The 14,193-nt window shown below is 47.8% G+C and overlaps 1 protein-coding gene across 9 annotated transcripts in view; it reads right to left on the bottom strand.

Moving 5' to 3' along the window:
- Positions 1-14,193, bottom strand: part of Doa (CDC like kinase darkener of apricot) — a 119,400-nt gene that overhangs the window by 11,800 nt on the left and 93,407 nt on the right. For 6 of the 9 annotated variants that reach the window (XM_075690984.1, XM_075690991.1, XM_075690985.1 and 3 more), the window contains one exon: positions 13,980-14,085. The exons of 1 other annotated variant lie outside the window; for it this stretch is intronic. In XM_075690984.1, the coding sequence (XP_075547099.1) occupies positions 13,980-14,085 (106 nt within the window). The remainder of the gene's footprint in view (positions 1-13,979; positions 14,086-14,193) is intronic. 2 more of the 9 variants (XM_075690987.1, XM_075690988.1) reach the window with 1 other exon arrangement.

Below are 14,193 nucleotides of genomic sequence, written 5' to 3'. Positions count from 1 at the left end.
TAAAAAAAAAATCAAACACTGTCTTGGTGTAGATTAGACATTTGGGCAAACATGCAAAGTATTCCCAGCTCCCTATTGTGTTTTGTTACTGTGCCAGGCTTTGCAAGGAACTTATAAATTCTTATAAAACAAAAACAAATTAAGATATCCTAATTAAATTTTACATTTGTCTCTTTATTGCAATGTGCAGTGTGTGCCAAATATCAGCCCTTTCTGTCAAGAAACAAAAAAGTTATTTCTGATCACCTCCGCCTCCTTTAATGGAGAAACGGCGTCGAATGAGAAATTTTTCTTTCATTCGGGCGAATCATGCATAATCAGTGTGTACATGTCACGTCAGCTTGGGTCCCAGCGTGGCTTTCATGACATCGCATGACAGAGAGGTAAAGGGGGAGTGGTCGGTCCCCCCCCCCCCCCCCAAAATAGTTTGGCCTATTTGGAGGGCTAGTTGCAGAACTGGAACAAAAAAGTTTGGAATAGCTTTACGTTATAGCACCCCTACTCTCGATTACGGGAGACCTGGCATTTAAAATTTTTTTCGTTTGTGGACAGCATAAAAAAATGCATGGAACTAATCTACTGTGAAGCGTACTAAAATTAGCAGAAATGTTTTTCGACGCAATGTTTTTAGCTGGCATTTAATTCGGCTGTGAAATTGGAAAATATTGTGGTAAACAATAGGACGACGCTCGTGCTGTCACCCTCAAATAGTTTGTTGGCTTGCTGGGAACGCCTTTCGGGAATAAAATTTTCGGTTCCGTGCAGTTCGAATATTCCTATGACATAAAAAACCAGACAAATAAAAAATATCAAGCGGACATGCATGTTTGATCGCTATTCACCCTGCTGTAAAAACGAAAAGGATATTGTTTTCCATTTTTCCCACGCAAGTAAACATAAACAAAACTGCAGCAGTAAAAGAGGCGCGCTGCTTTAGCTCCGTAGTTTTCCCATCCCAGCCGAGAAAGGATGTCCGCGAGTATAGCCGCTTCATGCGCTGTGCCCACGCACACTCGCAATGTTCTTTCAATGCTTCCAGTCAGGGCCCGCTTTTCTGCATCTTGGTGTCGGTTCAACGAGCCTCGATATGTTCAATTTCCGCTTGGGGACAGGGAACGCACTGAGGTGACCAAGATACCTTGGCTCAGTGAGTAGGCAACTACAGTCACCTGTGGTGAAAAATGAGAAGTAGCTCAGGTGCTTGGCACAGAGTGCTCTAATGTTTCAACCCTTTTGCTGCATCGTTTGCTGTTGCATCTACACCATGGCCACCACATCACATTTTCCTTCATGACAAATGCAGCATGTGGTTCCTGCTGAGAGCAATTCTTGCGCTGTGTCAGAAAGGCTTCCATTTGTCTACTTCAACACATCTAATGCGTAGATGTACAAAATTTCTTGAAGTGATATACCACCTGAAATGATCATTGGAGGATACCGTACCTGAATACAACTTTCCTTTTATGCGCCCTGGTGGCTGATCTTCTTGCAAAAGCGAAACGACACAGCGCGCTTCAGACCATTCAGACCCCATCATGAAGGCACATGTCGGCCTCTCGTGCTGCAGTGATTTCAGCAATGCTTTGCATTACGGTAAACGTTGACTACAGGGGAGTCTTCCCCTCTTCCTCCCCCCCTTCTTTTACAGCGAAGCTGTTTACGCGGACCCTGCGCAGTCGTCGGACTTTGCTAAAAAGGAGCCACGTGACCTAGCAGGAGAGGAAAAGAAAAGCTCAACAGGGGAAAAGGGGTTCAAGTGATCCCTTCTTCCCTGTGAGAATGCTATCTTATACAGTTGTCAGAAAGTGAAATTTTTGCGAATGAGCCAGATCGGCATCAAATTTATCAACAATTGATTCCACCCTGCTACAAAAGATAGAAATGTTATGCTGATCGTTTGCGGCCAACGAACAGTGCCCAGTGATTAAAATGCAATACTAGGAGTGCATGGCTGCTGGAAATTCTTGCTGGCACAAGAAGTGCCAGCAGCCACATCAATCGTCAAACTAATCGAACCAATCTGCCAAACTTTGCTCTCGTTACCGGCGTGCAAAAGGGGCAAAGCAACTTGCACATGAAAAAAAAAAAGCACGGCAGAACCAAAATAGAAACTTCACGTGCAAAAAAAAAAAAAAAAAAAAGAAACATTTTAAATACCACTAGGAGAACTAACAAAAAAAGAAGGCACTCTTAAGCACGGTCACCACGCGCGAAGCATGTAAAAGTGAAATTGAGGTGAAAGAATGGTAAACAAGATTTACAATGTAGACTGCTTGCAAAGTTTGACTTGCATGATGTAACACTCAGTATAACTAACATAGCTTCGCTGTTCAACCACCTTCACGAACTGAAAAGCACGCTGATTTTTTCTACCATTTTATTTTATTTATTTATTCAATACTGCCAGCCGCCATTTGGTAGCCAAGGCAGGAGTGGTACAAACATACATCACTGTACAATGCGATGCAACAAAGCGAGTGCAAACACAATAAGAAAGCAAACACAGGAGCAAGAACAAATGTTTTGCGTTTCTCAAAAAGAAATGCAAAATAAATAAGAGCATGAACAAACACACTGCATCTATAACAGAGACACGACAGCAGATAAGAGGGAATCTTGGTTTGTCAAGCTGACCACGTCACGTGGAAGCCCGTTCCATTCTGATATTGTTTTTGGAAAGAAAAAAAAACTGGTAAGCTTTAGTTCGGCATCTTGGCACTACTATTGTTGAGTTGTGTTTGCCGCGTGTTGGGCGAGAATTGAGAAGTGTTATATTCCATGTAAGAGTCAAAATAAATTTTTGCTAAATTATTAATAATACCATGCAGCAGCTTTAAACGGTGTAACTTGCGGTGGGATTTAAGCGTCTGGAGTTCAGATTGCCTTAGTAGATTAATGACAGACACATGTCTACCATATGCGTTGCAGATGAATCTTAGTGCTTTCTTTTGAGCATCTTCAATGCGATTTATACCTACTTGGGTGTGCAGATCCCAAAGAACTGGTGACACTTCTTTGGGATTTTACTGGTGACAAATAAAAGCAGCAGCGCAAATTGGCTAATATACATGCGCTTCAATAGCCTTCTTATTATTTTTTTTTTTGAAAATTGGTAGTTTGTTTTTCAGTATCACATGCTTCTTTACAATTTCTTGCCTAGAATAAGTATGGAAGGTGCTTCCAGTGTACGAGGCACGCCCGAGACAGAGACTGCAGGGACAAAGGTGCCAATCACACTTTGGCGAAGGCTTGTATTTCTCGGTTCTTGAGTGTGGGCGAAGCTACGACGCACCCGATTTGCTGCATTTTTGTGCTGGTCAGGCCACCTGTCGCCCAACAGCAACCGGTGCGCAAGATTTGCGAACCCATTTGTTCACACTTCTGGCATTCTGATCTTTCGAATGTAGTTTGACAGAACTGAGCGTACTCATAGTCATCTTGAGAAAGCATTTGGCATGCAGATCTTGCATGGGTAAGCGACTGTGCTCGTGAAATGTAGCCTATGCAGGCTTCCGCCTTGAGAGCACGAAAAATGTGTTCTGTCTTCCTCTACGCAGCTTTGTGTACTACACGGCCATCACTCGTGTTCGAATACGTGTTGGAACAAACGAGAGAGAGAGAGAGAGATCCATCAACCAGCAAATGTTCACCGAGCGATGCGCCTGGACGCACAAGTGTGTATGGTTCTGGGACCACATACACATCACCATCCCCCACTGGCACATGCAGCATGTGTAGTCTGTTTAGGGACTATTGAAAAGCTGCCAATAAGAAAATTGGAAAATTACCAGCATGTGGCTTATCCAAGATTACATTGATAGTAGGTGCCACGCATCATAATCATCATATTTTGTGTTCACTGCAGGATGAAGGCCTCTCCCTGCGATCTCCAATTATCCCTGTCCTGCGCCAACCAATTCCAACTAGCACCCGCAAATTTCCCAATTTCGTTGCACCACCTAGTCTTCTGCCGTCTTCTACTGTGCTTCCCTTCGTGCCCATTCTGTCACCCAATAGTCCAACAGTTATCAAATCTGCACATTACATGACCTGCCCAGCACCATATTTTTCTCTTAATGTCTATTAGAATATTATCTATACCCGTTTGGTCTATGATCCAAACCGCTCTCTTTTGTGTCTCTTAAAGTTATCGCTAGCATTCTTCGTTCCATCGCTCTTTGCACGGTCCTTAACCTGTTCTCAAGCTTCTTTGTCAGTCTCCAAGTCACTGCCCCATATGTCAGCACCAGTAAAATGCACCGATTGTCTACTTTCCTTTTAAATGATAATGTTAAGCTCCCAGTCAGGAGCTCACAATGTCTGCCATATGCGATCCAACCCATTTTTATTGTTCTGTGAATTTCATTCTCATGGTCAGGGTTCCGTGTGATAAGTTGACCTAGGTCCTTCACAGACTCTAGAGGCTGACTTGCGATCTTGAACTCTTGTTCTCTTGCCCAGTTATTTATCATTATCTTTGTCTTCTGCATACCCCACTCTTACACTTTCCCTGTTAAGGTCCTCAATCATTTGATGTAATCTTTTGCAGTGTTGCTGAACAGCACAATGTCATCGCCAAACCGAAGCTTGCTGAGGTATTCGCCGTCTGTCTTTACTCCTAAACCTTCAGAGTTTAATAGCTTGAATACTTCTTTCAAGCACGCAGTGAATTGGAGACACTGTGTCTCCTTGTCCGACTCCTTTCTTTATAGGTATTTACCTACTTGTGTAGAATTAAGGAGGCTGTGGAATCTCTGTAGATATTATCCAGGGTATTTACGTAAATGTTCTGTACTACTTGATTACGTAATGCCCCTATGACTGCTGGTATCTCTACTGAGTCAAATGCCTTCTCATTATCTATGAAAGCCATATAGAGAGGCTTATTGTACTCAGCGGATTTCTCGATAACATGATTGATGACATGGATGTGGTCCGTTGTAGATTATCCCATCCTGAAGCTAGCCTTTTCCCTTGGTTGACTAAATTCCAGTGTTGCCCTTTTTCTATTGGAGATTATTTTGGTAATAATTTTTCAATTCTTTAACGTCTCCCTTTTTGTGGATTAGTATAATGTTTGTATTTTTCCAGTTTTCTGGGACCCTTGCAGTTGACTGACACCTTGTGTAGAAAGCCGCCAGTTTTTCTAGCATTGTCGCTTCCATCTGATTAAATCAGCTGTTATTCCATCCTCCCCTGCCACTTTTCCCCGTTTCATGGCTTGCAAGGCCTTTCTGACCTCATCTCTAAATATAGGAAGAGTTTCTGTATCCTCTTCATTATTGTTTTGAATGGAGTATGCCCGAGTGTTTTGGGTACTGTACAGGCCAAGATACAATTCTTCCGCTGCTTTTATTATCGTAAAAACCCGCGTATAGTACAAGTTTTTTTTCCTGTTATTAGCGTCCCAAATTTCCGCCTCGTAATATATGCTGATCCGGACAAAAATTTCACAGTTCGGCTCGAAGTTTTGGTTTCGTTATTGCTCTGTGGCTACGGCTTGGCTTCGTGATATCTGCATGGCTACGACTTGGCTTTGTTATTGCTGCCTGGCTACGGCTTGCCTTCGCTATTGCAGCGTGGCTACGGCATCGTTTCTTTCTTTGTTGAGTGCGGACCTTGGCAGTTCACGTGTTAACCGCGCTTCGCGAAGTGCATCGTTTTTAGTGATGGAGCACGATGTCGGGGGCACGGAAGCAGTACTCGGCAGCTTTCAAGCGAAATGTGATTTTAGCGGCAGAGGAAATCGGCAACAGTGCGGCCGGGAGACAGTTTGGCGTCACCGAGGGAAGCATCCGCGGATGGCGACGGCAAAAAGAAGTGGATCGTGGACGCATGGGCGAGCATCCCAGAAGACCTTGTGCATCGCGCTTTCAAGAAGTGCGGGATCTCGAACGCGCTCGATGGCACCGAGGACGAGTACCTCTGGAAGGATATGTCAGACAAGGAATTGTCCGATGAAAGCGCAGCGGAGGACGACGGTGAATGAAGTGCTGAGTCCGATTTAAATAAATGTTTTCCCCGAGTTTCTCTCACTCGTATTATACGCGGGTTAAACTTTTTTTTTCCATTTCTCGTCCCAGAAATTTCACCTCGTCTTAAATTCGGGTTCGTATTATACGCGGGTTTTTACGGTATGCGTTCGAGATTGCTGATGATATTGTTTGATATTGATATTGGCGAACACGATCGCCAACCGTGTTCGCCACTATCATTGTGCTATAAGTGTAGCCTGTTTTTGTGGGCACAGGTTCGCCCAATAAAAGCTAGTTTTGTTTTCCACCGTATTACTGCTTTCTTCACCGTCACTACCATGTGACATCTGGTGGCGGTGCTTGTGCATTCATGTACCGAACGCCCCAGCAAAGCCGCGATGCAAGCCCAAAGTCCGAGGACACAACCAACATCACCCAAGACCAGCGTGCTAGCCGCAGACTGCAAGGGCTGCCCCTAGAATACGGACTTCTACCTGAGACGACAAAGAAGATTGTGGTCAAGACAACCCCAATGGCTGCCCCAGCGTCCCCCGTTATCCTACAACAACCTCGGGACCCACCAACCTTCCATGGAGCAGCGGCTGAAGACCCACAATCATGGCTGGAGACCTACGAACGAATCGTGACATTCAACAACTGGGACTCGGACGACAAGCTGCAGCATGTATACTTCGCCTTAGAAGACGCCGCCAGAACATGGTTTGAGAACCGGGAGTCGACCTTTACAACGTGGGACCTGTTCTGCAGCGGCTTCCTGCGCACCTTCACAAGCGTCGTGCGCAAGGAAAGGGCCGAAGCTATGCTGGACGCCTGAGTGCAGCTACCAAATGAGAACGTTGCCATCTTTACGGAAGAAATGAGCCGTTTGTTCCGCCACGCCCACCCGGATATGGCTGAGGAGAAGAAAGTCCGCCTACTGATGCGTGGTGTAAAGGAGGAACTTTTCGCCGAAATGGTAAGAAGCCCACCGAAGACTGTCGAAGAGTTTTTCGTGAAGCGACGAACATTGAGAAGACAGTCGAGATCTGAAACCGGCAATTCGATTGCCGCACGAACTCTACAAACTACGCCGGGGTTCAATCACTGGCTACCGACGATCTACGCAAGACTATCAGAGCGCTCGTACGGGAGGTGCTGCAGAAGTTCTACCCAAGGACGTAGTCCCAAGTGGATCCAATCGCTGAAATCATCAAAGAAGAGGTTCAGCGATCGCTTGGAGTCCCTGAGGTGCAACCACAATCACCGCAACCTCAGCCGGAAGCGATGACCTACGCCGCCGTCAAGGTCCCCCTGCGCGACCACGCCAGGGCCCTGTAACGGCGCCAGCACACCCGTCGCCCAGCGCAGCTACGCGACGAAGACTGACATTTGGCGAGCCCCCGACCACCGCCCGCTCTGCTACCACTGCGGCGAAGCCGGCCATGTGTACCGCCGATGCCCGTACCGCGACCTGGGATTGCGAGGTTTCGCCGTCGATGCACCGCGCCCTTGGGAAAGTGAACGCCCTCGCAATATTGCTGACTACCTCGCCACTATTCAGTGGAGCTCTCGACGACCATCACGTTTGCCATCACCAGGCCGCTACCTGTCGCCGCAGCGCCGACCATACACTGGCCCAGCCCGGGGCCGATCAGCGAGCCCATATCCGGAAAACTAAAAGAAGAAACTGATGGAGGTGCGGTTGCTGTTCGTCGAACTGGCGAAGATCCTCCGCCGCCGCCGAAGAAACTACCTCGACGACGTAACGCCACGCCGCCGTCCTGACGAAGTCCGGAAGCAAAGAATACGACGACGAAAGACGACCTGACGACGTCGCATACCAGCCACAGGTCAACGCGACGCAGTCGTGATCTGACTCCAAGAGCGAACTGTAATGCAAGACAAAGAACCACCGACCTCGACGTGCTTCTCGACGGCCACGCAGTCACCGCCTTAGTCGACACAGGGGCTGATTACTTCGTCATGAGTGGACATATCACCGCCCAGTTGAAGAAAGTTAAGGCTACGTGGGAAGGCCTACAAATTCGGACCGCTGGAGGACACTTCATAACGCCGACTGGAATGTGTACGGCAAGAATTACCATTCACGACCGGACTTACCCAGTCACCTTCGTTATCCTCCAACGGTGTTCACGAGACGTCATTCTCAGCATGGACTTCCTGGACCAACACGGCGCAATCATCGACCTGAAGTCAAATAAGGCTGTCGGAAGATAAAGCAATGCCGCCGGAGAGCCCTCGCAGTCACCAAGCCTTGAGTGTGCTCGAAGATCAAGTGAGCATCCCACCTCACTCCAGCATTGTTATTTCGGTCGGCACCGAAACACCCGCTGACGTAGAAGGCGTCATTGAAGGCGACCAACGTCTACTACTAGACCGTGAAATTTGCGTCGCAAGAGGAATCGCTCGACTTCATGGAGGGAGAACTGAAGTGTTGCTGACAAACTTCAGCCGGGAGTTCAAGCACATCAACAAGGGCACGACGATCGCGTACATTGAGGAAATTCTGGAAACCAGTAACGCGTTTGTCCTCTCGGATTCTGCCGCATCTACCCCGACGACATTGGCTCCCGAACCAGACTACGACATTAATCCAAGTCTCCCCGTGATTAAGCAACAGCAGCCGAGAAGTCTGCTCCGATGATACAAATGCTGCTTTTCGATGTCATCGAGGTTTCGACAAACACCAGTCGCCAAGCATCGCATAATCACCTAGGAGTGCGCTCGACCACTCCGCCAGAGCCCTTACTGAGTATCGCCGCGAGAATGTGAAGCTATAAGAAAACAAGTCGACGAAATGCTGCGCGACGACATCATCCAGCCGTCGAAAAGCCCGTGGGCATCCCCTGTTGTCCTGGTGAAGAAAAAGGACAGAACCCTACGTTTCTGCGTCGATTATCGTCATCTGAACAAGATCACGAAGAAGGATGTATACCCCATCCCACGGATAGACGACGCATTGGATCGGCTCTGCAACGCTAAATACTTCTCGTCGATGGACCTGAAGTCTGGCTATTAGCAAATAGAAGTCGACGAAAGAGATCGCGAAAAGACCGCCTTCATCACCCCAGACGGCCTCTACGATTTCAAGGTTATGCCATTTGGACTGTGCTCGGCGCCTGCAACGTTCCAACGCTGATGGACACGGTTTTAGCAGGATTGAAGTGGCAGACCTGTCTCGTTTACTTGGATGACGTCGTCGTCTTCGCCGGAAATTTCGACGATCACCTTAGGCGGCTTGCAACAGTACTCGAGGCCATCAAGTCATCAGGGCTCACTCTGAAGCCAGAAAAGTGCCGCTTCGCTTACGATGAGCTTCTGTTCCTAGGCCACGTCATCAGCAAGTCTGGAGTCCGCCCCGACCCGCAGAAGGCAGCTGCCATTGGAAAGTTCCCGCAGCCCCATCGACAAGAAGGCAGTGTGTAAATTTCTTGGCATGAGTGCCTACTACAGGCGATTTGTCAAGGACTTTTCCTGCATCGCTGAGCCCCTGACAAAGCTAACTAAATGTGACGTCGAGTTCAAGTGGGAAGCGCCGCAGGCCGACGCATTTCAAGAACTCAAACGACGCATGCAGTCGCCGCCCGTACTTGCGCAGTTCGACGAGCACGCCGATACCGAAATACACACTGACGCCAGTAGCCTAGGCCTCGGTGCCGTCTTAGTCCAGAGAAAAGACCGACATGAGCACGTGATAGCTTACGCTAGCCTGTCATTGTCAAAAGTGGAAGGCAATTATTCTACAACCGAAAAGGAATGCCTCGCCATCGTTTCGGCTACAGCGAAATTTTGCCCTTACCTCTATGGCAGGCCATTCAATGTGGTCAGCGACCATCACGCGTTGTGTTGGATAGCTAACTTAAAGGACCCTTCAGGACGGCTGGCACGGTGGAGCCTCAGACTACAAGAATACGACATCACTGTAACATACAAGTCCGGACGAAAACACTCAGATGCCGATTGCCTATCACGCACCTCCATTGACCCACCGCCACAAGATGATGAGAATGACGACGCCTTCTTTGGCATAATAAGCGCGGAAGACTTCGCCGAACAACAACGAGGGGACCCGGAGCTAGCAGCCCTAGTCGAGTATTTCGAAGGGCACAGCGACGTTGTCCCTAGGGCATTTAAGCGTGGTTTATCTTCGTTCCCGCTTCAACACAACCTACTCGTGAAAAACTTCTCCCCAGTCCGCGCCAACTACTTTCTTCTTGTTCCGTCGGCGCTGCGTCCAGAACTACTGCACGCCCTACATGACGATCCGACCGCTGGGCACCTCGGTTTCTCCTGGACGCTATCGAGGATACAAGAAAGGGGTTACTGGCCGCACCTAACCGCCGATGTCGCCCGTTACGTCAAGACATGCCGAGACTGTCAGCGACGCAAAACACCATCGACAAGGCCAGCGGGATTACTACAGCCTATCAAGCCTCCTTACCGACCTTTTCAGCAGATCGGGATGGACTTGTTAGGACCGTTTCCGGCATCAACATCCGGAAATAAGTGGATCGTCGTGGCGATGGACTATCTCACCCGCTTCGCTGAAACTAAAGCTCTACCGAAAGGCAGCGCAGCCGAAGTGGCGAAATTTTTTGTCGAGAACATCCTGCTGCGACATGGTGCTCCAGAAGTCCTCATCACCGACAGAGGAACGGCTTTTACAGCAGAGCTCATGCAAGCCATTCTGCAGTACAGCCAGACAAGTCACAGGAGGACATGCTAGCAATGTATGTCGACGTCGAGCACAAGACGTGGGATGCGGTCCTGCCGTACGTAACATTCGCTTACAACACGGCGGTGCAAGAAACAGCACAGATCACGCCATTTAAGTTGGTTTGCGGCAGGAACCCGATGACGACGCTCGACGCCATGCTGCCGCACGTCACCGACGAGGAAAATCTTGATGTCACTACTTTTCTCCAGCGCGCCGAAGAAGCCCGACAGCTCGCCCGCCTGCGCATAAAGAACCAGCAGAGGACCGACAGCCGACACTACAACCTCCGACGACGCTTCGTCGAGTACCAGCCCGGTGACCGTATTTGGGGTTGGACCCCTATACGCCGACGAAGACTGAGCGAGAAGCTTTTGCGTCGCTATTTCGGACCGTACAAGATCATCCGACGTATTGGCGCACTGGACTATGAGGTCGTGCCAGACGGCATTTCGCTATCACAGCGGCGCCGCTCACGACCTGAAATAGTCCACGTTGTGCGACTCAAGCCGTACTACCAGCGTTAATGAACTTTGGGGCTTCGCTTAACTGACCTTTGGACTGTTTCTTTTCGTTGTTTTGTTACTTATGTTTAATAAGTGTCCTTTTCTGTTTCGCTCTGTTATATTTGTAGCATCGGGACGATGCTTTTTAAGACGGGGGTATTGACATGTGTACTTATCTTTATCGGGCACCACGTTTCGCCGCCTAACAAATGTAATTGCACAGCGCGGGACGCGCCTGCATGTATCCGAAGTTTCTGGAAAGTTATCGATGCTTCTATCCGCTGTCTGTTGTCGCCGAACCTTATGTTATCTGATTTCATCAACTGACGCGAACTGTGCAGAACTTTCTGGAAGGCATGCGGGTCCGAACGATTAGTCTGGAACATTCGACGATTGCTCTATAAAAGTTGACGCGCTTGACCCGCTGATCATATTTCCGACAATCGCCGACCGTGTTCGCCGCTATCGTTATGCTATAAGTGTAGCCTGTTTTTGTGGGCAAAGGTTTGCCCAATAAAAGCTAGTTTTGTATTCCACCGTATTGCTGCTTTCTTCACCGTCACTACCACGTGACAATATTACCCTGCTTATCTTTCAGTGCATACATCTTGGTTTGTCCTATGCCAAGTTTCCTTCTCACTGATTTCAGTCTGTGTCCATCTTTTACGGCTTCTTCAGTCTTTCTCACGTTAGAATTTCAAATATCACTTAATTTCGCCGTGTTGATCAGTTTTGATATTTTCGTGAATTCTATCTTATCTCTTGAGTTGGAAACTTTCATTCTTTGTCGTTTCTTTATTAGTCCTTTGCTACTTCGGAGAGCTTGCCTACTTGTTGCCTTGGTGCCTCGGCTCCGTCTTCAATTGCTGCCTCTGAAGCCAGCCTCGTTACGGTTTCATTCATTGCCTCTATGTCATCATCATCATCTCTCTGTTCTAATGCTGCATATTTGTTTGGAAATACCAGCCTAAATTTGTCTGCTTTTACCGTTACTGCCTCTAAGTTGACCTGTTTCTTATTGACCAATTTTGCTTTCTCTGTTCAATTTGAGATGAATCCTAGCCCTCAATAACCTTTGATCAGTGCACTTTACCCTACCTATCACTTCTACATCCTGCTCTCTGCTGGGATCGGCAGAAGGTGTGAAATCAATTTCATTTCTTGTTTCACCATTAAGGCATTTCCAGGTCCACTTTCTGTTGCTACATTTCCTGAAAAAGGTGTTCATTATTTTTGGCTTATTCCGTTCTGTTAAATTTACCAGCATCTCTGATTTAGCGTTTCTAGAATTGATGCCGTAGTTGCCGCTTGGCTGTTCACCTGTCTGCTTTTTCCCCACTTTTGCATTGAAGTCACCCATTACTACTGTATACTGAGTTCGTACTTTTCTCATCGCTAATTAAACATCTTCATAAAACTCATCTACTTCCTCATCATCGTGATTGAATGTTGGAGTGTAGGCTTGCACTACTTTTAATCTATACCTCTTATCAAGTTTGATTACGACTACTGCTACCCTCTCGATAATGCTTGGGATAATATCCCAAGCAATGTCTGATAGTTCCTCGAAGAGTCCTGCTAAGCTAGCCTCACTCGAGAGGGTTCGGGTGTTAAACGTTGCACGGATCACTTTCCATCGGCAGCCTGTCCGGACCCACAGATTCTTAGCACCCTCTGCTGCGTTACAGGTCTGAATGCTGCCTTGGTCAAGTGCTCCGCAGCTGCTGGGGACTGAAGGCCATTGGTTAATTGTAGATATCAGGGAGGTTGTGGCCGAATACTGCACTAGGGAGGCCAATTCCTGTTCTGGTGAGGGAGTGTCTTTGTTCAAGCTTAGTGGGCCTTCCTAATTTGGTTGTACCTGTATAGCCCCACCCGCTCTAGGCATCTTTTGCCGGTGTCAGTCGTCACTCCAAGGCTGCAGATGTAGTGCAATGAAGAATGTCAAATTAAAGAAAAAAGAAAAAAAAACTAGGGGGGGGGGGAGGACTAGTTTCTTTTCTTTTTTTAGCCTAAGTGAAATTTCAATTTCGTTGGGACTTTAAAGGGGCCGTGAACCACCCCTCGGGCTTGGTGAAATAACATAGTCCGCAGGTAGCATACGCTGTTGTGAACATCTCTGCCAAGTTCTGCTGTAGTACGCGGTCGATGGAGCTCACAAGCAGAGCGCGAAGTCACCTTTTTCTCAAATGCTCTCGTTTCAAAAACCCTATAATCCTCGCTCTTTTCTGTGTGCTCTATTTCGTCATAAAGCACACTCCAATACACGGCTGCTATTAGTCGCTGCGCTCGGCTATACCGCGGCCGCCGCGAGTCCAGTGGCTAAGCGCACTGCGGCTCTCTGACAACAGCCGCGTTTGGCTTATGTTTAGCACGGCACAGGCACCAAATCAAAAATTCGAACTGCGCGCCCCAGTGACGTCTCCGCCGTAGCATTCGCAGTGCAAGGCACTGGAGGAGGAAGGGGAGCACAGCTTAGGGAATATTTGATTGCCGATAACTCTGCTTCTGCTGAATGCATTGAAGTACTTTTTGCGGCAAAGTGGTTCTGAAATAGCCTACGTTCACTTCAAATGTCTTTCTTCACTTCGATAAAAAGTGGTTCAGGGCCGCTTTAAAGGCTCGAAATGGGCTTGTCATAGCTTTATGTAAATTCCAGTTAAGAATAACTGCTAACAGCAATGAGGTTCCTGTGACACTGCAACATTGCTTTAATTTTCAAAGAAACTCGTGCGAATGGGCGCTGCATGCTGGGAGGCTCACCTGAAGCGGCTTGCAGTTCTCCTTGACATAGCGCCCTGCAGAACTCTTTTCATCCCAATCCAGGCGACCATGGTAGAAGTACTTGGTCCTGCAACCCCGATGATGGCTGAATGCCAAAGGTAAAGATACTTGCACTGCTAGAACCTCAGAGCTGTCAGGATGAGAGCTTTACACACTGCTGTCTCATATCTGTTGCCTCAGGCAACCAACTGGA

Source organism: Dermacentor variabilis, chromosome 4, assembly GCF_050947875.1.
Source record: "Dermacentor variabilis isolate Ectoservices chromosome 4, ASM5094787v1, whole genome shotgun sequence".
In the NCBI taxonomy this organism is placed as follows: Eukaryota; Metazoa; Arthropoda; class Arachnida; order Ixodida; family Ixodidae; genus Dermacentor; species Dermacentor variabilis.
This window is presented reverse-complemented; position numbering and strand designations above follow the sequence as displayed.